The following is a 26831-nucleotide window of genomic DNA, read 5'->3' as shown; positions in this document are numbered from 1 at the left end:
TTATAATAAAGGCTCACAGAAATACTTGGTTACTATGCCCTTGAAAATGTTTCATTGATACAGTTATTATTATTTTATAGTTATACTAAATATTTTCGTGAGGTTACCGTTGGAAATGTTTAGCTCCTAGAGACAAACATTTTTATTTATTGAAATCTCCTTTTGAATGTTGAACATTCAATTAACATAAAAAATAATCCCAAAATGATATGCAGTAATTAATAAAACAAAATAATTTAGATAATACATCCTAATTAATAAGAAAAACACTTACTTAAGATAGTGATTTAGTAATATCATCACTATTGATAACAAAATAATTGTAGCAGTACTTGACAGTACGTAAAGAGTCTTCAAGTAACAGTGCTTATAAGAAATAACTAGTATCGTGCATAGCATTGATATATATAATTTAACTTTACCAAACACAATGCAATCACTGAAGTAAAATAAATAAAAATAAATAAAAGGAGATTCATTTGTGCATAGCATTGGCAGCATCCTAGCCTATGTTATTATATTTCATTTATTCGTATTTTACAACAAATAAAACAACAACCATAACTAACAACTCGTAAAAAAATGTAAAAGCATACAAGTCCATGAGATCCACAATTTTACATGGAATTAAGTATCAATTAATGCTCCAATTATATTACATTATATTATACACCTCAACAACAAACTAAAATATATGCATGCATTCTTTCAGTCCACATCTTAGTACCAGTGCATTTTTGAGATCCTTGGCAAGAAGCAATGCATAGCTCATCATTCAACATCATGCAGCTTGTAACTGCAACAGTAGGTCTCGATCACGCATTATGCAACCTAGCTAGTCAATCAATATCACTGTTCATTAGTGCTTCCCTTTCCTTCCCTTCCAATCTTGGCTATGCTATACAGATCCCATATCATGTATTACAAAAACTATTTATCAAACAGACCAGAGGTTTCAAAATTACCAAAATTAATCAGATGTTTTAGTAAAAACTAATTTGACTTCGCCAGAAGAAGTTTTAACAGGGGCAATTTAGTCATTTTCTTTGATTTGGCCCTGCTTCTACTTCCGGTGTTAAAATTACAAAATTTCAAAGCACAAAATAATACTGACCCACTGCATTTTGAATAGGTGCCGACAAAAATATATTATAAAGAAAATTCTATAGTTGGGACTGTACCAATTGGAATCTAATCAGAATTGATACCTGTCATTTCCTACTTTGACTATTTAAAGATAAAATCTTTCATATTTCAACCATTGCATTTGGTAAAAAATGTTCTATGTTACCAGTCTTACTGGAATATTACCAGTAATTTATGCCTACAGGACCATAGCTCACTGTGCTATCAGTACATATCAAGATCCAGAATACCTTGCTTCTTTTAGTTAGTTCATTGCAGTGAAAAATCCAAGCATTCACAAAGAGTGTAGTAGGTAACCTTTTGCTTGTCAAACACCCGGTTATATTTCTCTTCAAAAGTGATGATATAACCTAATGGCTCACTGTCAGAGTTTTAAAACAAAAACAGAAGTTTGGACCAGTGTTATAAACTACAAAATTTTGCTGGTATTGCATGACAAAAAACACTGGTACCAAAGGTGAGAAACCATAAAAAGAACTCCCTTGTCCTTAGACATCCGCAATTCCCAATCAATATTAATAATTTTTCAAAAAAGACCCTCTTGACTTTCTGTTAATTGTACGTCACCTCTATCCTTCCAATAAGTATGAGGAAGCTAGTAAAATCATTTAAAAATATAGGAAAAAGTCATAAAAAACAAGACTAAACTAAGTTTAATAGACATACCAACATTGGTATCATTGACCTTTTATGGCTGTTAGAAGTTGAAACTGAAGATAGGTCCTTTGTTTTTTTTGTGAAATTGTACCATTATGCAAAGGCAACTGCTGAACCAGGGAGTACTGGTACAACATACCAGGCACAAAGATGGGGCTGATATAAGAAATGAAAAAGGAAAGTTCTTTCTACACATTGCAAAGAGAATAGAAGGAGGGATATACCTGTAAAGACCAATGGGATGCATGATGGAAGTGGCCACACCACTGGTGGAGAAACAGCAGAGTGCGTCCACCAGCGTACCTGACTCATTGAATCCTCCTTTCTTAAAACTGCCTTCAATTTCAAGAAAAATAATGAAAAAATGTGACTGGAAAATCGATATGAAGCAAATATATACATAAGTGAAATAAGTAGAAAAGCAATACTAATTTGATAAATTTGAGTTAATTGGTGCAAAACCCTAAAGCCTAATTTCAACGGAACATGTAAAAAAAATATGATATTTTTCTGCCGAAATCATCTATTACGCATTTAATTGAAATCATACATTTCCCTTGGTGTCTACAAAGCCGTAGTAAGAAAACCATGTCAGCGGTACTTCACGGCTAGAGGCACGGCGTCGCGGTTCTCCGGATGTGCGCACGGCAGCGTTGGCAGGACAGTGTCAGTGGTACTTCACGGCTAGAGGCACGGCGTCGCGGTACTCCGGATGTGCGCAGGGGCCGGTGATCTCTCATGGCATCTTGAATAATTTCTTGAGTGATTTGAAGAGGAATCACGATGAGGTGGTTGCCATTGGAGAAATCTCTAGAGAGAGGAAAGAAGAGTAAAGTTGAGACAGAGAACGGAGCTTTTGAGTTCAACAAGATTCATCACCATCCGATCTGTATAAAGATATGTATGCACGAAAATTGAGTATCCACGCACGAATATTGAAGTAGATCACACGCATCTTAATTTGGATCGAATGGTCCAGAATTGTTAAATTGGAGGTGTCCATTAGTAATCAGAACAGCACATTATCTATCAAACGGTTCAGATTTGAAGTGTGTATAGCCCTTCAATCTTTTGATATTCCGTCGGCTTGATGGATAAGTAAATAAAAATAAATTTTCGTCAAATTTTGCTGCAGGAGAATAAATTCAGTGCTCTTTAATTTCAACGGTTCCGATCGACCAACAGACAACGTGTTTACGTGTGTCTTCATTAACTCACAAAGCAAGAGTTTATGTTCTATGTTTCATAAACTCTTGCTTTGTGAGTTATGAAGGCTCACGTAAACACGTCGTCTGTTGGTCGATCGGAACCGTTGAAATTAAAGAGCACTGAATTTATTCTCCTGCAGCAAAATTTGACGAAAATTTATTTTTATTTACTTATCCATCAAGCCGACGGAATATCAAAAGATCGAAGGGACATACACACTTCACATTGGATCGAAGCTCAGACACAATCAAATTTCAGAATTTTTATGTTGGTTATGTTTAATGTTTTACCTTGATCATTTCAAAACAAATTTGAAATTATTTTATTGCAGATCGACCGTTGATTACTCAGGTGAAAATGGACGGTCTGCAAATATTTGTTAAATTTGAAGAGGCAAATAACAAAGAAAGTTTATAAAATTGAAAATTATATGTATGATTTGGACATAGAAGATGTAAAAAAATTAAAAATATTTTTTTGAATTTTTTTCCTATTATTTGTTGTACATTTATCACTAATCAGTAAATATAAAGCTCAGAGCCGTTCGATAGATAATCAATGGTTCTGATATCTTTATTTCAGAAGTTGTGGATAGAGAGTTTATTTCTCTGAGGTAACATAATATTTCTGTTTAGATCCGGCCACAGAAGATGCATATCCTCCTTTAATATTCGTGCACGATGATGATCAGACGGCTCCAATCTAAAGACAAATATAATGCTACCTTAGAGTATTGAATTCTCCAATTAAATGCAATACGCTTCCTTTCTATTTCTCCTCCCTCACTTAGCGAAATGTGTCCTCCTCTCCTCTCTGTACTCTCCAAGCAAAGAGCACGATCGCCAAAACCCTATAATTTTCAACTTTCCCTCCACCTTCAATTCCCTCCCGAAATTTCATGTATTCTTCTCCCGCTCTTCCTGTTGAGTTATTTCTCACACTTAGAAAATTTATGTTCCCTCCAATCCTTCACTATCTTTCTCTCTCTCTCTCTCCCTCGCCAAGCATACCCGCCCTTTTCTATTTCTAGTTTTCCAAACCCTGGATCTAAAGTGCGAAAGGTAAATGAGAAGAGCAGCGACGGCAAGTCAGCTCAGGCAATGCGCACTCAAGCGGAACTGCGGAAGGCGGGCTGGCTGGTGACTCAGGAGGGATGGGGTACGGCTGCCGCCACTCATCCTTGTATACTTGCAAGTGGTAAGCTTCCGTCAACCTTGAAAATCTAGGTTGACAACCTTCTGACTCTGTTGTTAAATGGCATATACAATTTTGTTTTAGACTAGATAATTTTGTGTTAGATTGCAAATTCTAGAGTGGTTTAGCAACATATGGTGATTTGATTAGTGATACATCAGTTGCTTGTGTTTCTTGCAAAAGGCCCATTAATAATAAATAAAAGTACAGGAAAGAAAAAAAAATCAAGCACTGACAAGCACCACGAGTCTTGGATTGTATTTATTATTCCAACCTATGTCAATTGTGGATTGCATTTGAATTGAAGACTAACCAAACCTACGGGCTATTGTTTTAATTTCATAGATGAGTAGGGGCTTTATAGAAATGTAGGAGATTTTCTGAAAATCCTTCACATGTTTGATCTTTTTTTCAATAATCAAGGTCATTACAGTTTGTATTCTGATACAGATGGCGATTTATCAATGCATCTTTCAGTACTTTTAATATTTCTCTTAGTTGATTTAATGTTTTTGGTTAAATTTTTACTAGATGAATAGATTGTTCAAGGAATCAACTGTCAGAGAAGTAACCTTGTTATGTGAGTTAACTAGGCAGGAACAACTCCATATGGAGAAAATAACAGTGAATAACTCCCATCTCCTAAAACTATTTTACTCAAAAAAAGTTACTTGTTGCAGTTCTACTTCATGACTTGCAAAATATGTTTCTCTAAAGAGCTCTCTACTCTTAATTTGTAGTCTTACTAACTACTTGCACATTACTTTGTTTGAGCCTTAAAAGGTGCATGTTTCAATTCTGCTATACACCTTTAAAATCATATTTTTTTTTCATTAGACTAGATAGATTTGTTAAATGTAAATCTTTGACGGGAAATCTGCTCCTGATAGGATATATGCTAAGTCTGATTTGAAGGAGCTCCAACAAATTTCCCCAGCTAGAAGGTAAAATGAAAAACTTTATGAATCTTTCTTGTTTCTATTGAATTATTTTCATTCCAAACTTGCACAAACAACAGATGGTGTCTTGTGGAGATCGACGCTTCCTTGTCAGACTTGAAATGGGAAATTGATCATGTCATCTCATTAATCGATCCTTCAAAGACCTACATGGTATTTACTTTACTTTTTTCTCTCTGAAAGTTTAAAAACCTTAATATAAATATATGCTATTAATTAGTGGATGTAATTTTTGAAACAAAATTTGAATATAGGCAAAGCATTGTAGTTAATTGCACGAGGTGCTGGAATGTAGATGGTGAGATCTATCAACTGTCATAAAATAGCAGTAACCATCAAACAAGAGTAAGCACATAACTGTTATTAACCTTGACTACTGCTCATTAATCCAATGAGATAGCATCGTAATTTATTAATTTGTAGTTGGAAGGCAACATAAAAGTTCACTTTTAATGCTTGATTATGTCGTATCTGCCACTCTTAATGATCCTATTGAGGAAATATAACTATGATTATATGTTGCTACTGTTGTTGTGTTTGCATATTCATTGTGTAGGGTAAAGGTCCCACTCCTCGACCAACTCAAAGTAGTTTCGCTGATGCAGATGAGTAACTCCCAGGTAAGGAGTTCTATATAAATTTTTTTATAAATCTCTTTATTAGAGTGATTAGATTGATTCCAATGCTTATAGTGTGAAATTCAGAATTTTGAGGGTGGATGTGCAAAATTCACATCCATAACAATCACTTTTTATTTTTTCCTTGTGATATATATAGGTTGCTCCTATACTGCCAAATGAGGGACTTCCAAGCACTCTTAAATCAAGCTAATGCTAAAATAGATGAGTACACACAAATGAAGCTACAATGGGCCAATGGTGCGGGCATTTTGACTACAATGAGAACCATCCCTTCTAATGTAGAAAATTGCACATTTTAGGGCTTAATATATGTTTTAGAAGTTCTAACAAATGATCAATATTGGGGTAAGTTATCTTGTGAATTTTGGTTAACTACTGGTGAGTATATTTTGGTACAGTTAGAGAAGTGCAATATGGTATATTTTGGTTTATTTACAAGTGCAATATAGTTCTGATTTTGTAATGTATTTTGTACATATTTTGGTACAATGTATGAAGACTGTTATATTAATGCTTATTATATGCTTTTTATGGATCTATATATAAATGTTTTATTGTTGATTTGTTTCAATGGGAATTGGTGGGAAATGTAATACAGTACCTGATTGGTACAGGGAGAATTGTAGATGAGAGCTTAAATGTACAGTGTCATTCAAGTTATTTTCGTGGGTATATCCATGGAACAACAAGTACAATTTTCCCTTGAAAATGCTACGGTGGGACCACAGACGTTGCCCTCAGAAATACTACTGTGGGTCCCATATATGATGCCCTTGGAAATAACCTGTTGGGACCAACACACTTTGCCCTCAGAAATACTATGCTGGGTCCCACATGAGATAACCTTGGAAATAACCTGTTGGGACCCACACGTCCTGCCCTCAGAAATAATACAGTGGGACCCACGCACTTTGCCCTCAGAAATAATAAAGTCATGGACTTGATGCCAAAGTATTTCTGACGGTAGTATTTCTGTCGGCGGGCTCACGGAAAAAGTCAGAAAGTAGTATTTCCAAAGGTAACCGATGGAAAAAGTCAGGAAAATGGTATTTCCATCAAGGGTATTTTTGACGGTAGTATTTCTGAGGGTGGCGCACGGAAATGACGCTTTTTGGGCTTTTTCCATCAGTACGCCGATGGAAAAAACCATTTTTTGACCCTCAGAAAAAGTGCAGATTCTAGTAGTGTAATCTAAATACCAAATGAGTTATGATATTGGGATGCATGAAAATAACAAAATGAAATAATCATCTCAATAGGTTTATGACCCTTTAACTTGATGTAAAAAATAAATTATGTTACATAGAAAAAAGGAATAGCTAGATCATTATAGTTATTGGTTCGGTTAGGCAATTGTTGTCTATACTGCAGAAAATTTTCTGATATGCGTCAGTAACAATTAATTCGGCACCAAAGTGCACATTTTCCTGCGCTTTGTGTGTGTGTGTACGCGCTGTATATAACTCTCTGTTTTTTTTTTAATCGTTACTTGTATTTGTATTTATTATTGTTGTTCCTCTTTTGTTGATTTACTTTTCTTTTCAGCTCATATTCTCTTTGAGGCCAGGCCAGCTATCCTGTTAAAGCTAGAATCTTTGAATTACCAATCTTCCTAAGAGGTACGCCTACTGAGAAATTATTGTGTTAGACATTATTATTGTGGGCTATTGTAAATAATATCCAAATTAGTGTCACTTTACCCCTGATTTTAGAGGAATGGAGGTGAACTGCCTTTTTCTAGAGAAATTAGATGCACTTTACTTCATTTTTATAATTGCAGAAATTAGATGCAAGTGGCACTTTACTTCATTTTTAGAGAAATTAGATACACAATTAATTGTGCTCTTCTATCATTTAAAAAATGCAAGACTTTCCCGCTAGCTACAATATCTCAAGTATCGACAACATTAGCATAGTGTGGGGTAATTTTTTTTTAAAGGAAGTATTGATTCAAAAAAGTAAAACAATTTAGGATGTGATAATTTGTAATAATTTATGAGTTTAATTCTAGGATGTGGTGTAAATTTTACATGAACATGATATTTTTGTAATAATTTTGGATGTGTATCGATTTGTGATAATTTAGGATGTGTATGATATTTATTGATAGCTTCTTAATGTGCAAAAAATACATGTGTTGATTTCCTATATAGGCTACCAAAATATATGGAAGCTGGCCAAATAAAAAAATATTTTTTTAAAATGCAATAACAAATCAGTATCGGTTCGATCTATAGAATAACCCGATCCAAAATGTCACAATTAGTATCGGTTATTTTAATTACCCAATCCATATTGTTACATTTAGTATCGATTATTTTAATAACCGATCCAGATAGTCTTCATTAGTATCGGTTATTTTCATAACCCGATCTACATAGTCGTCATTAGTATCGACTAATTGTAAAAAACTGATCCAGATGTTAGTATCTGTATCGGTTATTAAAGAACCGATCTTGATTCAAACTTTTAGTACCGGCTGCTTAACCGATACATATTAGTTGAATTATTTGTATCGCCTGGGTCAGTATTGCCTCTAGGTTCGTTTCTAATGTGCGTAAATACCGATTCTTTTTTTTTGTTACCCTATTTTAAAACATAGGAGGGATGCAAAATTATTTTGTGCGTAGACTAAGAGTGGAGTAAACTTTTATTTTAATACTTAAGCTGTAAAATAAAATGTAAAATAAAAAGAATAAGATGAAATTTTAAGGGAGTAAATTAAATTATTTTTCGAGACAAATTACTCCACCAATAAAACTCACTTTCACATATATAAATTTATTTATCAATTTCTCTTTCTTCCCAAAAAATAAACTAAAACTACAAATTTAATTATCAAATAAAAAAATAAAAAAAAGTAACTTAATCTTTTTTAAATCTTAAATATGTAACTCACTAGTTATAAAGTTTTCAATTATCAAATAATCAGATGGGGCTTCTAAATACATAACTCACTGAAGAGCATATATCTTTTTAAGTAAAAATTGAAAACTAAGTCATTTAACTATTTAATATTTTAAAATAATTATTAAGATTTGGAACCTTCAATGTATGCGACGAAACTATGAGTATCAGATTTTGACATAGGTGACTATTCTTCTATAATTCTACACCATATAAGAAATGTGCAGACATCTTTTTCACTGCAATTTGTCAAGTTGTGATGCCATCCTATCAACCTTGACCTTTCTCGGAAGAAAATCTATCAATAATTAATTACGGAAGACTCCGTATATCTGGTAAACACAAGCAAACAAGTCCCTTCAACACGCCCCCATGATTGAAGGAGTTCATATCTTAAAAATAAATTATCAAAAGTTACTGTGATTGAGTAATGATTAAAATTATCTCTGGTAAACAAAAGCAAATAAGAAATTAATGCCGCCAAGAAGTAAATTATAAACAAAGAGAGTAATGAATTAACTTTTTTTTTTAATTTCTAAATTCTCTTACAATTAATAGTATTTAATAGTTTCCTTTTAAATATTTGATAACTTTTTATTATTTAGTTTCTACAATTATTAAGAGATTCTATAGATGAGTAAATTTTCTCTCTGCACTCACTAATCTAATTACAGCTATCAAAATAGCATTGCCCTGTATATTAATCTTCACGATATGAAATAAGTAAGCTTTGAGATTACTTTCTTTTTAAAGTATGTACAAGTATTATTAACTGTTTTATTTGTCTACATGACTACATGTTAACTTTATTATCATGAAATTCAAAATTTTATCTATGATTCTCTAATGAAAAAGAGTGTGAATTGATCAAGTAAAAATATATATATATATATATCAAGATGCATATGTTTGAGCAAAGCTAGTGTATACTATGCTTATCAAAAGAGCTGTTGAGGATAACTTCAAAATCTATCAAATTGACTTCAGATAATAAATTCAAATTGTTGAAACTAATCTAATTCATGAGTGATATGTGATGTAAAATTTTATAATTTTCCAGTTCATTGAGTACAAAGTGAAGCCGTGAAAAAAATGATGAAAAAATAAATTTATTAAAATAACTTATGAAACTTTAATCTTTTTACCGCTTGACTTTGTACTAAATGAATTTGAAATTTTCAAAAAAAATTATGTACACACGTAACTTGTAAAGTAGATCGACTGATTTCAGCGGTTTGAATTCATTCTTTAAAGGGAGCATCTAGCTATCCCCCCGTAACAATCCCCCATTTCATCCTCCAATCATTAACTACTTCAATAACTACTAACTACCTAGGGGGACCACTTACTATTTGGAGACCACATAATATTTGAAAGATTTTACAACTGGCGCGCGCAAGTATTCATCTATAATGTATCAAGTATTCATCTATAACACATCAAGTATTCATACCTAATATATCAAGTATTTTAAAAAAAAAATGGACACGTTTTTAGAGGTGGGATTTTTTTTTCTTCGTTCAATCTAATCAATATTTCTGACGATCGGTGAGGAATTTTGCAAATCTAAAACCACGAACGTTTTCTACACAATTTTATCTTTCAAATGAGATCCATGATGACATACTTTCGAGTTGTCTGTTGCACAAGTATTAATATCTTGTCACGCAAGTATTCATACATAAGATATTAAGTATTCATTTATACACATTGAAGTATTCATATCTAAGACATCAAGTATTCATTCATATATCTCTATTTTTTTTTTCAAAATTTGTTTTTATGTCATTTATTTAATACGTAGTGGCCTAATTCACCATTAATAAATTTTTGTTCTTTGCAAAACTCGCTACATCATGAGGAAGGGGAACATAAACATGAAAAAGATTAATTGCATATACATATACAAAATTATTTTGATACGATCGACAGTGACGGATCTGACCCGGTAGAGATGTGTTCTAGTATTCATTCAAACACATTGAAGTATTCATTTATACACATTGAAGTATTCATTCCTGGCAGAGGCGTGCTTGATTGGGATGGAGTGACGGATGATCTCCGGCAGAACGTTCGCTAGAGCAGGAGCAGCAGGCATAGAGGGAAAAAACCGAGGCGAAAGTGTAAGAAGGAGGGAGCTTATTGTATTTATCATTTCGAGGTGGGAGAGGGAGAGGAGCTTATCAATAGAAAAAACGGAGGTGGAGGAGGAGGTGGGATGCAGAGGTGGGAGAGGAAGGTAGAGGCGGAGGTGAGGTGAGGTGAAGGTGAGAGAGGGAGGTGGGAGGTGGAGGTGGGAGAGGGAGGCGGAGGCAGAGGTGGGAGAAGAAGATGGAGGTGAAAGAGAAAGCACTAGTGGAAAATATGGAATCAGGATCGGTTATATACACATATCAGTATCGGAATCCAACCGATCCTGTTGAAGGCGATACTGATACTATCAGGATCGGTTTTATATTTTTTAAAGAACCGATCCAAATAGAAACTATTAAGATCGGTTTTTTAACAAAACCGATCTTAATAGTTGTTATCTAGATCGGTTTTTGACTAAGAACCGATCCAGATACGTACTATCAAGATCGATTTTTATAAAAAAACCGATCCTGATACATTTTTTTTTTTCAAAACAATTTCTGCAAAAAAAAAAAAAAAAAAAAAAAAAATCAGGGTCGGTTTTTAATAAAAAACCGATCCTAATAGTATTAGGATCGGTTTTTTATTAAAAACCGACCCTGATTTTTTTTTTTTTTTTTTTTTTTTTTTTAAAAAAAAAATTGTATCAGGATCGGTTTTATTGCTAAAAACCGATCCTGATAGTACTATCAAGATCGGTTTTTATATAAAAACCGATCTTGATATTTTTTTCGAATTTTTTTTTAATTAAAAATTACATATCAAGATCGGTTTTTATATAAAAACCGATCTTGATAGTATTTTCGATTTTTTTTTTTAAAATTACATATCTAGATCGGTTTTTGAATAAAAACCGATCTTGATACGTACTATCAAGATCGGTTTTTATATAAAACCGATCCTGATGTTTTATTGAGGCTAAAAAAAATATTTTTATTTATTTGACCATCTTCCATATATATTTTGCTGGCCAGCATCCTAAATTTTTTTTTTTTGCACAGTAAGAAGCAATAATCAATTAAATATCATATACACATTCTAAATTAATTATCATACACATCTTAAACTATTACAAAAAATTCATGTACTTCATACAAAGTTTTGTGAAGCATTACATATTATAACAATAAATTTAAATCCAAAAAAAAAATTAATTAACAAACATACAAGTGACTAATTGGGCTATTTCTTCAATTAACACACATTTATGCAATATACACAATTATGCAATTAATGTAAAGCACAACAATAAAAAAATCAATAATTACCTCTTTTGCAATCACATCACTTGAGATTAAAAAAAATCCTAAAAACAAAAACAAAGGTAACAATTAGATAGAAAAACATTTTCCAATAAAAAATACAAAAAAATGTGTTTTAAAAGTATAATAATGAGAAAATTAGATAAAGCTAATACCATGATAGTTGATCGGCCGGATGATTAAGTAACTTGAGAGAGATGTCCTCAAAACTGTAAAACAATATACAAACACCATTAATTCATTTTTGAAACAATAAAAAAAATAAAAAATTGGCACAATTGAGCCGGAGGTGCGAGATGCTCGGATTTGAGAGGAAGAGACGGAGAGAAAGATAGAGAGACACACGGAGGAGAGAGAGAGACGGAGACAGAGAGAGAGAGTACTGAGGATTTGAGAGGGAGATACGGAGACAGAGACAGAGACGCTAAATTGAAAATGAGAGGCGCGAAATGAAAATAAGAAGAACCCTAGCTAAGCTGGTTATATAGAAAGTTATCATTAGGATCGGTTGTTTATAAAGAACCGATTCTAATAGTATCAGGATCGGTTTTTTATTATAAAAAAGCGATCCTGATACAATTTTTTTTTTTCAAAAAAATTTCTGCAAAAAAAAAAAAAAAAAAAAAAATCAGGGTCGGTTTTTAATAAAAAACCGACCCTGATTTTTTTTTTTTTTTTTTTTTTTTTTTTTTTTTTTTGCAGAAATTTTTTTGAAAAAAAAAAATTGTATCAGGATCGGTTTTATTGCTAAAAATCGATCCTGATAGTATCTGGATCGGTTTTTAGCAATAAAACCGATCCAGATAGTTTTTTTCTTTTATTTGGAAAATCTTTTCATATGGTTATGTTTAAATAAATATAAAAAATTACATATTAGAAATATAAGTTAATTATTTAATAAAAATTTTATTTAATTTTCAAATGACTTGTGCATATAATATATTTTCTTTTCATATGGTTATGCATCAATGACTTGTGCCATATAATATATTTTATTTTCCATTTCAACACTTAAATAAAATGAAGGAAGGGGATTTTTTTTTTTCAGCTATATGTTTAATTTGATTATCTTTAGATATATATTGTGGTATATGTATAATTACAATAATAATTTATGGAAGAAACTTTCTTATTAAAACAACAGTTATCGGGTTAATAAATTAACAATGGCTATTTATATGATTTTTATGTAGGAGATTCTCTCTGATTTATAACAATTGACGACCAATGTCAAATTCATTAATTTCTATGTATATTTTGACCGGTTTGAAATGATCAGATTTGCAACGACCAATATTGTTGCTCTTTATACTAGAATTGTTATTGGTCGTCAAAAGAACGACCAAAATGACTTTAAGATTCTCAAATATCATTAATAATAAGACAATAAACTTTTACATTTTTTTTAATTAATGTATATATATATATATATATATATATATATATATATATATGACAAATGATGTAAGCCTCATATACATATAGTGGTAAGTATAATATGAGTAAGGCTGGGGTGCTATGGATAGCATATAGGCCTCTATGCTACGGCTCAATATTCAAGTTTTTAAAATCCAAACGGTCGATCCGAACCGTTCATCTTATTCTCCATATTAATATCTGCTTGGAGACCAAATTTTATAATTTTCTGAATTTTTTTACTATTTATTAAGCCACTTTGAAAATCGCTAATCCAACGGTTTTACTGTTTTGTGCAGCCACCGTTGGATCAACAATTTTGTAAAATACTTAATAAATAGTAAAAAATTTCATAAAAATGTAAAATTTGGTCTCCAAGCAGATATTAATATGGAGAATAAGATGAACGGTTCGGATCGACCGTTTGGATTTTAAAATATGAAATATTGAGCCGTAGCATAGAGGCCTCTATGCTATCCATAGCACCCAGCCTTACTCGTATAATATATATGGTTCATCTCTCATGAGTCATGATTATTAGATACATGCATTAATTTTGGATTGAGAAAAAAAAATGCACGCTTTCTAAAATTTCTATTAAATAATTAACTTATATTTCTAATATGTAATTTTTTATATTTATTTAAACATAACCATATGAAAAGATTTTCCAAATAAAAGAAAAAAACTATCAGGATCGGTTTTATTGCTAAAAACCGATCCAGATACTATCAGGATCGGTTTTTAGCAATAAAACCGATCCTGATACAATTTTTTTTTTCAAAAAAATTTCTGCAAAAAAAAAAAAAAAAAAAAAAAAAAAAAAAAAAAAAAAAAAAAAATAGGGTCGGTTTTTAATAAAAAACCGACCCAGATTTTTTTTTTTTTTTTGCAGAACCAATTTTGAAAAAAAAATTGTATCAGGATCAGTTGTTCTAAACAACCGATCCTAATAGTTTAACTATTAGGATCGGTTTTTTAGAACAACTGATCCTGATAGTATCAGGATCGGTTTTTTAGAACAACCGATCCTGATAGTTCACAAATTTGGATCGGTTGACTAAAAAATCCGATCTAACTAGTTTTTAGGATCGGTTTTGTTCAGAAAACCGATCCAGATAGGTATTAGTATCGGTTGTTTCATATAACCGATCCAGATAGGCCGATCCTGATTCATGTTTTTTCACTAGTGAATGGAGAAAGAGGAAATAAATAAATGTTGTTATAAATAGTAGTTATAGTTATAGTTAAAATAGAAAGTTAGTTGGGGGATGAAATGAAGGATGGATAGGTGGGGATATTATAATTACCCTTCTTTAAAACCAAAAATTTAAAAATTATATTCGGCAAATTTTTATGGTGAGCATCTTTATTTACCATATTTTCATGGCCATGTTCTTACCCCCGCTTGTGAAAAATTACCGACACAAAGCCCGATCCAATTGATTCTTTCCTCCTGTACTAGTCTCTTCACTTTTGCACCTCATCATCCATATCTTTTCTCACATTCTATACCTAGGCCATGATTTTGCAAACTGTTAATGGAGTCAAGAAAGACATTTCCTCTGATCTATATATAGAGTGAGGTAAAAAACCCACATATCCTCGTTGAGTGTTTAATAGCCTTGCCGTCTTGGTCTATTTGTAATGAGTAACGAGCAATGAAAATCAAGGCGAACTAAGTTCTGGCAACCAGAATTGGTGTGGTTAATTTTTAGGTACTGGGGCTTCTTTTAACTTTTAAGCAATTTGCATCTGCATAATGATATAATCTCTTCATTTCCAGTGTACTTGTGGTTGCATTACACTCCGATCACAATCTCAATATGGTATTCCATTTTTTTTTGTTTTTGTTTTTGATAACTACTGCTAGCATCATTCTGGTTGATAAATAGTTCGAGATATATCAGTATAAAGAATCCAACTGAGAGGTCTTGCAGTACTTAAACACTGATATGAATGTACTTAACTGGCACCTGTGTATATATGGATCAGTTTTCACTTTTCAAGATATTGAAAGATAAGTGAATTGAATTATTTCGTCTGATAAGAGAGGTGAGATTTAAATCTTGGTTAGATATTTCAGTATTTGATTGGTGGTTTCAGGAAACACTTGTCCTAGTGTCTATGACTATGAGTTCTCGTCGACATAATGCTTTAAATAATTTGTGATACTCGAAACTTCAAAACCTTTTGAAAATTAAATACTGTATCTGGATGACAATATTTCCGAAAAATTTGGTTATTTCTAGATGAGGGAATTCAGGCTTGGATATGGTGTTTGCAGCTCTTTCATCCTTGAAAGCATGTTTGAGAGATGAAAAAAGTTATCAACAATGGCTCCTTTGGTTCCTTCGTATTTTCTGAACATTCTTCAATAGTTACAATATGCAAGAAAAATTATCTGATTGAAGCTGTAGTGAATAAAGTGGAAGCATTATTCAAAGAAACATTTGATTTCCCTACCTTTTTTATTTCCATCTTTTATATGAAAGCCAATTAGGAGTTACTGTGATATTTTGAAAATGAATTTGTACGAAACAACAAATTGACCTTAATAAAAACTGCTAGCCCAAATCCTCTGGTATGTGTAGTTATTTCTAATTCAGTGTGAAACCTTCAACTGTTGCTTAACTTTCCTTTCCCCTCTGTTGAAGATAACAACACCCAAGGCCCAAGGCCCAAGGCCCAAACACATTTCTAGATTGTTCAAGAAAATAAATTGATGTCGGTAGTGTATACCATAGTAGGAATTATTAGTATCGGGATCGGGATCGGTCCCGACCGATACTAATATAGGATCGGGGTATCAGATCGGTATCGGCTCAAGATCGGAGTTTTTTTTTTTTCTTTATAATTTGCTACATGAGGATCGATTCAGGATCGGATCGGGATAGGCCGATATCGATCTGTATCGGCCGATACGGATCGGTATCGACCGATAATTCCTACTATGATGTATACTGTATAGGCACCCTAAAAATATCTAGAATTTTATATTAGAATATAGGATCCAAACCGACATTAGTCAAAGTCGGTAGAAACAAAATGAATTATCTAAATGATTGTATAACCGACATAGGTCTAAGTATAAATAGGTTAGTGGTATATGTGTAAATTAGAGAATCAGATAATAGTGGCGTGAGTGTAAGAAATATATTAGAGCCTTGTAAATTTTGCTCCATTAAATAAAAGAAGTTATATAAACTCCTCTTATATACCATCCACAACCCGACTTTAATTTCCAACACCCTCTATTGACTCAAAACTCTAGTCTGGGCTTGAATGAATAAATTGACTCAAGCCAGTTGCTGTCATATATCTACATGAAAAACATGAGTGTTTTGCTGCTTGTTTATTGTCTTGCTGACTTGATTCGATTAGAAATGACCTAACTGAGATGGCAATCTGATTTGTCCCAAGTATCCCTTCAATAGTGCCCCTTGTCATTTTTATTTCTGTTTTCATTCTTCTTGTAATAAAATAACAATTTACAACAATAGAGTAGACATTTTTCGCGAGAGAAAAAACGTATTTATGACGGCACTCCCTCACGAAAAGAAAAAACTGAACAATGACAGTACTCCGTCGCAAAAAGTCACTTTTTTATCCTCGCGAAAAATGTCTCATTCTTGTTGTGATTCTGAGCTTTTGCTGCAAAATCATTAATTAATCTGGGGTTTCAGAACTTTTTGATGGAGATGTTGATAATCCATACTTTGATTTAAAGCAAGTTATGAAGTTATCTTTCTATATAATACTATTAATATAATTGGGTTTCTGCAACACTTGCCCAGCTATTACTGAGTTTGAGAATGTTCAACCTAGATTGATGCCACTGCAGCTTCTTATTTTTTTGAGAACTGAATATTTACATGGATTGCAATTATATGAGATATTTGATATCCACCTTTTCTTTTTAGTTCTACCTGGATGATGATGCGGCTGTCTTTCATTATGAGAATGTGATGGCGAAGGTTTTGATTGTTATTAATGACTGAGTGAAGCAGCTTCCTTAATAGTGCAAAAGAACAAGATGTGATGGTAATGGCCTATTGATAAAGATTTTGGATAAGGTATGTATCCAGTTGGCCAGCACATATGGTTTTTAAAAGAATTTTAGGTCTTAAGGTAGCCACTCAGAGCAAATGTTTGTCTTTTTTCCTTATAAACTATGCATCTATAATTTTAATGTACAACAATGCAGTCATCTATTTTCATAGTAATAGTAGGTGCTCGTCTCTATACCAAAACTTTGTATAAGCACTGGTACTTCCATTTATCTCTGCATCTTATGTACACAACTGCCTCCAGAATATTGAGCAGCAGAAAATCCTTAGCATTTTGAGTTTGGGTAAGCCGGGTGCCCCCTGGAACTTGTAAATGTTTTATTATTAATACAAATCGTTAGTAGGCTATCAACCACTAACCTTCAAAAAAAAAATCCTTAGTATCTGTAGATTAATCTGGAAAGATGCGCAATTTAGAGGATTTGACTCTACAGTAAATAGCGTTGTCCAAAATCTTTGCATGAATTTCTTAATTTGATGAGGTCAAAGTAATATAAATCTACAACTTTGGAGCTGAACCTGATTCATCAAATTGGACAGACAAAAGGGCCTTTGTGTACCTTCAAATTGTTTGTCAACACCTTCACTGGATAAGACTTCAAAAAGAAAGTAAAACAAAAAAAAAATTATCTAGCAAAGGGGAATTTCTTCCGGGTGGAATTCTAGACCTCCGATTGGCAAGATTATTTAATAACAGAAAACAAATCATCCAGCAGTTAAAATAATTGATCTTCTAACTTTCACGCAAGAATGAAAGGGACATGACATGCTTACAAAAAAGATTGAATTAGATAGGAATATCAAAGTGAAATACTATGTAAATTATTTCACAGAGGGAAAGAACTTGTGTTCCACGATCAAAGTAATAGATATCTATGTAGCAATTGTAAATTTATAACACTACTCAAAAGGAAGCATAAGCAACAAACCCTCTTCATTAATTAATTACAGTACTAGTCTTTATAAGAAATCTTAGCACAACCTTATATGAGATAATTCAGTTCGAAAATAATTGGAACACTGCTACTTAACAAATACTGCTCAACAGACCATGCACCCACGCCACACAAAAAGACCGAAAAAAAGGAAAAATAAAAGGAAATCCAAACAACACACAAAAAGAAATGTAAAAAAAACCACACAAGCCATTTGGGCTTCATCAAGCTAACGGCCAAGTGCAATGTTCTGTACAACATTCCTCTCTATACTGAAATTACCAGTATTTTCCATCTCCATACGAATAGATGATTCACCAAGCAAATTTTCTGTCTCTTCATAATTGGTATTTTCCCAAGGATGGTTTCTGAGTTTTCTGATTCTATCAAGCTCATCTGCTACTTCTTTCATTGTTGGTCGATCTTCCCCACTCACACGTAGACAGTCCTTAGCCAGCTCAGCAACCCTACAGATGATCTCCCTATCATCTTCCCTTTTCATTTGAACATCCAGAAGATCATGCATAGTGTTCTCTTTCATAGCAGAGAGGAAACGCGATGAAAGACATTTCTCTTCTTCTGAAGCATCAAAATCAATTACTGGCTTACTAGTAAGAAGTTCCAGAAGAACCACACCAAAGCTGTAGACATCACTCTTGTCAGTTAGTTGGCACGACTGCAAGTATTCTGGGTCTAGGTAGCCACATGTTCCTTGCACAAGTGTGACAAATTGGGATTCATCTGTTGGAGCAAGTATTGAAGCCCCAAAATCAGATATCTTCGCTATGTAATTTTCATCTAAAAGAATATTCGAAGATTTTACATCTCCGTGGAAGATTGGTGGAGATGCTGAGTAGTGCAAGTAGGCAAGTGCTTCTGCTGATTCATGGGCAATCCTTAGACGGGTTTCTAGAGTAACGGAAGATCGTTGATTTTGATCATGGATATGGTTAAATAAAGTCCCACATGAGATGAATTCATACACTAACATCGGAACTTCAACCTCTAAGCAGCAACCAAGAAGCTTTACAATGTTTTTATGGCTTATTTGACAGAGAATAAGCATTTCTTTGCCAAACTCTTTCTTCTTGCTCTCATCGATGATCTGACATTTTTTAATGGCAACCAATTGATCTTTGAGAGTACCTTTATATACTGTACCCTGGCCTCCCTGACCAATGATATTTGAACTATCAAAATTGTTTGTTGCTTGTTCTACTTGTTGTTTGGAGAAAATTGTAAAACTGAACCCTAGGTTTGATTTAATCTCTTCTAACAAAATCCAACCACCATGTTGTTGGAAGTACTTCTCTTTGACTTTGGAAAGCTTTCTTCTTTCAAATGCCATATAAATGCAAAACCCAACGAATACTAGTAGCAAAATGCCGACGCCAATTCCTAGAGTAGTGTAGATCAGCGTATTAGTTTGAAGTATAATTGTTGATTATTCTTCCTATAATTTTATGTTTGTTGTAATTTTAGATGATTTTAATTTTATTATATCTATATTAATTTTTATAAGAAATTGAATGGATGGGAATAAAAATTATATAATATTAAAGAAAAGTTCATTTTAAGTACCAATTAGAAACGGCACATATAATTCACAATCTCCGGCTGCAGTATTTTTTTTCAGACGCATAATTGGAGGGCACGAGCACCTATATGTGCCAGGTAAATTGTGGCACTTCTTGGAACACTGGTTCTTATTGGCACATTCATCAATATCTACAAATATGGTACAAAATAGAAATAAGATAATTGTTACAATAGATATTTGCAAAGAGTTTTTTTTGTAATGATGAATTTCCATATGTTCAGAAAATTTAATAATCATGATAGAAATGCTCTTGAAAATACAACATACACTCCACATGGGTTGGTTTGTACATTAGGCTGTCAGCAATTATTGATTCCCTTGATATATAGTATGCTTTACTATGTCAATTAGATGTATCAAGTCTAAACCGGAAGAACTGATTCCAAAGTACGAGTATAAGAACAGGTCTTTGATTTAGTGGCAAATACAGTGCTCTCCATGTAGAGGTTGCATGTTTGAAATTGGGTAGGAAATTATTTTGGAAATTAAATAGTTGCCTGGGTGGATTGACCTCCAACATTTACTAAAACAAAATAAAGTACAAGTATATTTTTTGAGGGTATAATCTGGACAATTTCTATTCGAATCTGGATCAAATTAAGATGGACGAAGTTGAATATCCCTACAATTACAACTATTGGGATGAATAGCATTGGTAAATTTACCAACATGGGACCACAATAAATGAGATAAGAGAGAGAGAGAGACCTTGGCAACCTCCTTTAAGGTAAGGATTGCCATCATAACCAGCAGAGCAATTGCAGAAGTAACCTGGGCCGTTCGAAGAGTCTATGCAGACACTGTTATTGCTGATACATGCATACGAGGACCTGTTGCCATTTGCGATCTCACATGTCTCATTTCCTATAGCCCAATCGAAAACAACAGGCATTGATTGGTTATATAGCTTGTCGGTGGTGATATAATCAGAGCTGAACACAAACCCATCATACTCCATGAGGACAGCATAACCACAGCGGCTAAAGTTATACACCCCAGAGTTATTATAATTTGTGTCAAACTGGACCAGGTAGTAGTTTGTCTGTTTGGGGATGGCTGTTTGACAACAACCAATTCCAGAACAAGACCCATTAATTATGCTGCCTTGATCTGAGCAGACTAAGACACCCCCGCCCCAATTAAGATTAGTTTCATTGCCAAATTGAATGTAGGCTAGTGTATCACAGCCAATGACTGTGAACTTGTTCTTGTCATTATTAAATCGGAATGGCGTGCCAGACAGATTCCAATAATAGTCAATATAGCTTACATTGTTGTAATTGGGATTGTAGCACTGGGAAGATATGTGATTGTTCACCCGTGCTTGTCCCAAGGTGAGAGAGATGTTGTGGACTGCAGCACCATGTAAAATTAGAGTTGGTGGATCATATGCATAGTAGGCAATATCGGCCGATACCGATCCGGATCGGCCGATACCGATCCGGATCGGCCGATACGTATCGGTATCGGCCGAGTCCGATCCGATACCGAGCCGATACTGATGGATTTTCTGTTTTTGGTCCGATTTATGCTGTTTTGGTCCGATTTATGCTGTTTTGGTCCAATACCCAACAGAGAGATAGAGAGAGCTGGTCAGCAGTCACATGGCGGGCACTGTTTTTTATATAGATTAGAAGATCAAAGCTGCGGGATTAAAATGACGGTTCAGATTTCTGCCCATTGTACAAGTCAGGGTACTCGGGAGGATACAGATCTTCTATAAGCATGGTATGAGTCACAATATCGGGTTTGTACCCTTTAGAAATCATTTCATGCAGCAACTCATTTGCCTTAATAATTTCACCTTTTTTGCACAAACCATCTATAAGAGTGCTATAAGTCACGACATCTAATGTTAATGAACTAACAATATCAAGCAAAGGTCAATCTTTTAAAAATATTAATGAACTAACAAGACGTCAAAATGTTAGTTCTTATGATGAGATGTCGAGTACATCAGGGTTTAGTGGGGGGTATAATCAGCCACCATATGCATATAGATATGAAGATGTTAACAATCCTTCATTTGGATCTACAATGTCTTCTTTTTTTAGTTCCGGACAACAATATCCCCATTTTTATTATAATACAGACGGCGATGAAGTGATCCAGCCAGCACGACATAGTTTCTGGCAGTAAAAGAATATGTTTATAGTTTTAATGCTTGTATTATATTGTATTAGTGGATTATTTGATTGTAATCATTTATCTAAACATAAATTATTGAAAAATTAATTTTTATCATTTTTTTCCTATTTTTTTAGTGTAAAACAAGCTTCTGGCAAAAAAGTCCGATTTTCCGATCCGAATCGGCCGATACCGGCCGATACGCCGATCCCGGATCGGTATCGGCCGGGGCCGATCCCGATCCCGATACCGATATTTCCTACTATGATCATATGTTCTGTTGCAGTCTACCTCAAATCCTTCCAGGGAGCAGTTGGGGCTGATGCCGAAGGGGTAAGGTATTGGAATGTCACCACAGGTGTCTTGGCATCCTGGTAGGGCAATCGCGGGTTGAACTGATTCAGCTGTTTGGAGCTGCATGATCAGCATGATGTTGAGCATCACCATTGCCATCACGCTTACGGTCGGTGAGTATTTCTTGTTTTTCATGATAGTATTTAATTGGAAGTGTTTCATCTCAGTTTTTTCTCTTAATGATGTTGCTTAAATTGGAGCCTTGGGGTTTTAGAAACAAGGATCAAGTGCATGAAGCATGCTCTGCCTCTGCGGCAGCTTTGCTGTATATAAAGCAAAAGATTTTTGTCCCAATGCACTATTTTTAATAGAATAATATTAAAATTGATCCTAGCTGCTCGATTTAACAAAATAATATAAAAAAGAGTAACGTTTAATTTTGATATTTTTTCATATTAAATTTAATATATAAATATCCATTAATTCTAGAGATTAAATTTTCAAGCATATATGTATATGACTTCATATGAAAATGATAATAAAGAAAGTGTCAAAGAAAGAAAAGGAGAAAACTTATTAAAAGAAAGAATCATTCTTTTTTTCAGACAGGTGAGTCTTATTTATTAGTTTTAGGAATATAAAAATACTCGAAATATTATTATTTATCATATCAGAGTTTATTTTAAAAAGATATTTCTCACTTATCAAAAAGGTTTTTGATTATCTTGAAAATCAGAATTATAATCAATATAATAAAAAAATCTACGATAAAAGACTTTGACAATAAACTTTCTAAATATATATTTTTTTTGAGTGAGTCTATGGTACTTTGCATAGCACAGATGGGTCCGTACTACGGATCAATATTTTCGTTTCAAAAATTCTAACGGTCGATCCAGACCATTCAACATGATTTCCATAGGAATATGTACTTGCAGATCGAATTTTATATTTTTTTTTAGAATTATTTTACTATTTTTTAAGAGATATAGGTAGAAAATCACTTAATCTGAAAATTTTGGACCATTCAAAAACAGTGATTTTCTATCTATCTTAACAAAATAGTAAACAAATTCTAAAAAATGAAAAATTTGGTATGCAAGTATATATTCATATCAGTGTTCTAAATAGCTAGTTATAGCTTTTCCGGACCATAAATGCTAAGTTATAAGATAAAAGTGCGCTAACTCAGCTACGACTGCTATAGCTATAATAGCTGACCGCTATTACCGCTATGCGGGACACGCTATAGCTACCGCTATGCTACATGGGCTTTTTTTTTGCAATTTATATGAGTTTCTGTACTTCTATTTTTATTTCTAATGCTACATGGTCTTCTACAATAAGCATGCTAAACCAAACTATGTGTTTCTATTTTTATTTGTGATTTATTCTCTCATTCTATATCGAGAAATATTCAAATATTAATTCTTCATTTTGACTCTTCGTATAGTACTCATTTGTAAAATTATTATCGTTAATTTCAATTGAAAGCTGATTTTGATTATTATTATTATTATTATTATTATTATTATATATAAAATATTTAAATATGTATATTGACTTCATTTACCTATAAAATTAATTGTTCTTCGTCTATTATAATATGTAATACTATGAAGTATGAACTATTAAATAATGTAACTTTTTAGATTTTTTTTCTTTCTTATTTGTGTAATTGATAAAATGTATAGACTTAAATTAGTTGTCATTTAGTTGTTACCTTAATTCTCCAATATTTATTATGTTGATAATTAGTATAAATATAAAATATAAAATTTGAAAAGGAAAAATCGCTATGCATGATAGTTTTCGCTATAGCTACGCTATTCGCAATAGCTTTTTTTTTTTTGTCTCCCCGCTATGCCGCTATAATCGCTATTTAGAACCTTGATTCATATTGAAATCATGTTGAATTGTTCAAATCGATTGTTAGAATTTTCAAAAATGAAAATATTAATATGTAGTACGGACTCATCTGTGATATGCATAGTACCATAGACTCATTTTTTTTTTCTTATAAACATTTGGGTTGAAATATTTTTTGTATCGATGTGAATTAATGTTAGAAAATTAACATATATTTTAGATATGTCTGACGTCTTGTTGCGTGACATTTATGCCATCTAGGGCGTTGTGATATAAGCAATTCATCACATATTGGTGTAGGGGCACTTTAGGGGGCTGTTCGGCAAGGCGGATTAAGCATGTGAGGCTTAAGATTTTAATCTTAGCTAAGGAGCTTGTGTTCGGTGAGACATTGGATTAAAGATACAAGATTAAGATGAATAAAAAAACATTTTTCAGTGTCAAATGTGTATAAAAGACCAAATTGCCCATTGCATTATTTGTTGTTATATAATAAAGATTTATATAACTAATTATAATATAACTGATTTGGATTGCAATTAATAATAGCAAACCGTATATTGTATTCAATTACAAATTTTATATTAAACAAGAGTCAGACGTACTGTTAAAATATTGCAAAATAACTGTATATTTTTTTAGTTGGTAGTTGGTACCGAGTGTGTACCAGTAGAAAGAAAGAAAAGAGAACAAAAAGGAAGGTTACCAATAAAAAGAAAGAAAGAGAAAATCATGGCTAAAAGCGTTGAAATATAACCATGGCTAACTGTTGTTTTGCCTGGTCAAGTCCAATTATCTTCTATTAAGAAGAACTCGATGCACATTTAGTGGGTGGAGTCGTGGAGAAAAAGTTTCTAACAATGGCAATGGAAAGAAAATAGTTTTCTGGGTGGAAAAACTCAAATTTTAGTGACACATTTTCTTTTCAGCTAAAACTAATAGGTAGATTCAAAGAGAAAACCACAACCAGGATCTCGAGAGATTCAAAGTGAGAAGGAAAGAAAATCATGAAACTATTATATTCATCAAGAAAATCAAAATGAGAACGAAAGAATGGAAATATGTCATGAGGGATCTCAATAGAAAGAGCATTTCATGCCCAAGCTTTCAATACTTTCGATTTTGCAAGTTTATTGGACATTTGATGATTATTTGAGCTGTAAAAATGAGAGTTCTTGTTTTCTTCTTCATTGGATTGTGTGCACCAAAAAGGAAGAAGAAGGGTAAAAAATAATAAAATATTCGGTGGTGCTTAAGGAGGGCAACTTTATAAGGGCATCAGTGACTGTGAAAAATAGCTAAGGAGGCTCTAAAGGAGCAAATTGGCTAAGGAAGGGTCACCCCTGGATTCAGAATTGACGCTAAGGAGATACTTTAATCTTGTCTAAGGAACTTGTGTTCGGCTGGATTAAGAGCTTAAGGAGCCATAAGGAGGCTTAATCCTTCCAGCCGAACAGGTACATAGAGGATCGTTATGACGTTCACATAACATATTAAATTAAGTTGTTACGTACATTGCACTCTCCGGTACGCATCTGTTTGATAATTTCAATTACTGCATTTAATATATTATAATTATACCTTTCAATGATAACCCTAAAATAAGACATCAAACTTTCAAGAACTGTTCTAATAAATCCAGGGGTTCAAGAGAGGGATGGTATTTGACTGTGCAAATCTTGTCTTTTCTTTTAGAATAATTATTAGAATCCTTCTTCTTGGATTCCCGTATTGTCTTCACATTAACTTTTCTACTATAATCTTCACTAATTATGTAATCCTCTATTTCTCGGTCTCCGCACTCATTTTCGATTCAGAGGCGGAATTAGAATTTGAATCTAGAGGAAACTAAACATTATTTAAAAATAAAATTTATATAACACATGAAATTTTTTATAATACTCTAAAGTTTGGCAATTAGTTGTGCAAGTTGCAAGTATACAAAGTAGTCCCGCTGGATGTCAGAATTTTAAATTGTGTTTTGTATATGATTCGTTATATGAGATTACAATATAAAATTGAAATTTTACAGGATTCTCACAAGTCAAATGTCAGTTATTTTTTGAACAAAACGTGGATAAGTCATTGTGGACAATTAGACGCTTCCATTAATATTTAGTCTTAGAAACTTTGTGTAAATAAATATTTTCATCAATATATTATTGATGTTTCACGCCTACCATGAAAAATAGAAAAACTACATATTTTTTTTATTACATTTATATAGATTCTGTTATATCCTTATTGTTAATAACTACTATATATTTTTATTTAGCAAACACATAATTATTCTTAAGAAATAATAATAAATTAGGAAGGGGATAATAGAATGGAGATGGACTTTTAGAGTTTTCCTTCTTCATATCGTTTTGTAATTTTCAGGGTTAATCGTCTGTAATTTTTTTTATTTCC

The 26831-nt window shown here is 32.8% G+C and overlaps 2 protein-coding genes and 1 long non-coding RNA gene across 18 annotated transcripts; 1 reads left to right on the top strand and 2 right to left on the bottom strand.

The window, feature by feature from the left end:
* Nucleotides 1-491: 491 nt before the first annotated feature.
* Nucleotides 492-2632, bottom strand: LOC144562122 (uncharacterized). Of its 11 annotated transcripts, none has more exons than XR_013513976.1 (4): nucleotides 2354-2632; nucleotides 2028-2139; nucleotides 1444-1507; nucleotides 492-898 (listed from the first exon to the last, which is right to left on the bottom strand). It is a non-coding gene; the product is annotated as an uncharacterized LOC144562122 (long non-coding RNA). The 11 variants fall into 11 exon arrangements; XR_013513975.1 differs by having other exon boundaries at nucleotides 492-893; XR_013513977.1 differs by having other exon boundaries at nucleotides 492-831.
* A 1177-nt stretch (nucleotides 2633-3809) lies between these two features.
* LOC144562137 (uncharacterized) lies at nucleotides 3810-6335 on the top strand. Of its 6 annotated transcripts, XR_013513991.1 has the most exons (7): nucleotides 3810-4209; nucleotides 4947-4989; nucleotides 5097-5150; nucleotides 5225-5318; nucleotides 5420-5510; nucleotides 5722-5785; nucleotides 5943-6335. XR_013513991.1 is itself a non-coding variant. In XM_078311295.1 (6 exons), exons 1-5 carry the CDS (start codon nucleotides 4113-4115, stop codon nucleotides 5776-5778), a joined length of 345 nt encoding a protein of 114 aa, XP_078167421.1. In that variant the 5' UTR covers nucleotides 3810-4112; the 3' UTR covers nucleotides 5779-5785; nucleotides 5943-6335. The 6 variants fall into 6 exon arrangements, 2 of the variants coding, with proteins under 2 accessions (XP_078167421.1, XP_078167422.1); XR_013513990.1 differs by having other exon boundaries at nucleotides 5420-5785; XR_013513989.1 differs by having other exon boundaries at nucleotides 5225-5510.
* Nucleotides 6336-18600: 12265 nt separating this feature from the next.
* Nucleotides 18601-21227, bottom strand: LOC144562049 (wall-associated receptor kinase 3-like). The gene is made up of 3 exons (XM_078311180.1): nucleotides 20838-21227; nucleotides 20111-20257; nucleotides 18601-19927 (listed from the first exon to the last, which is right to left on the bottom strand). Exons 1-3 carry the CDS (start codon nucleotides 21085-21087, stop codon nucleotides 18759-18761), a joined length of 1566 nt encoding a protein of 521 aa, XP_078167306.1. The 5' UTR covers nucleotides 21088-21227; the 3' UTR covers nucleotides 18601-18758.
* Between the last annotated feature and the right edge of the window lie 5604 nt (nucleotides 21228-26831).

The sequence above is a fragment of the Carex rostrata genome, chromosome 11, assembly GCF_964058835.1.
Source record: "Carex rostrata chromosome 11, lpCarRost1.2, whole genome shotgun sequence".
NCBI lineage: Eukaryota > Viridiplantae > Streptophyta > Magnoliopsida > Poales > Cyperaceae > Carex > Carex rostrata.
The sequence above is the reverse complement of the archived record's forward strand: the minus strand, read 5'-3'. Positions and strand labels throughout refer to the sequence as shown.

What these genes read in the sequence shown, in the direction of transcription:
- LOC144562137 (XM_078311295.1), top strand. Translation starts at nt 4,113, where the DNA reads ATGCGCACTCAAGCGGAACTGCGGAAGGCGGGCTGGCTGGTGACTCAG. An exon ending in TCCTTGTATACTTGCAAGTG is followed by an intron (nt 4,210 to 4,946) that starts GTAAGCTTCCGT and finishes CTTAATTTGTAG; the next exon opens with TCTTACTAACTACTTGCACA. An exon ending in CTTTGTTTGAGCCTTAAAAG is followed by an intron (nt 4,990 to 5,096) that starts GTGCATGTTTCA and finishes TGCTCCTGATAG; the next exon opens with GATATATGCTAAGTCTGATT.
- LOC144562049 (XM_078311180.1), bottom strand. Translation starts at nt 21,087, where the DNA reads ATGGAGTATGATGGGTTTGTGTTCAGCTCTGATTATATCACCACCGAC. An exon ending in CCTTAAAGGAGGTTGCCAAG is followed by an intron (nt 20,258 to 20,837) that starts GTCTCTCTCTCT and finishes CCATATTTGTAG; the next exon opens with ATATTGATGAATGTGCCAAT. An exon ending in ATATGTGCCGTTTCTAATTG is followed by an intron (nt 19,928 to 20,110) that starts GTACTTAAAATG and finishes ACACTACTCTAG; the next exon opens with GAATTGGCGTCGGCATTTTG.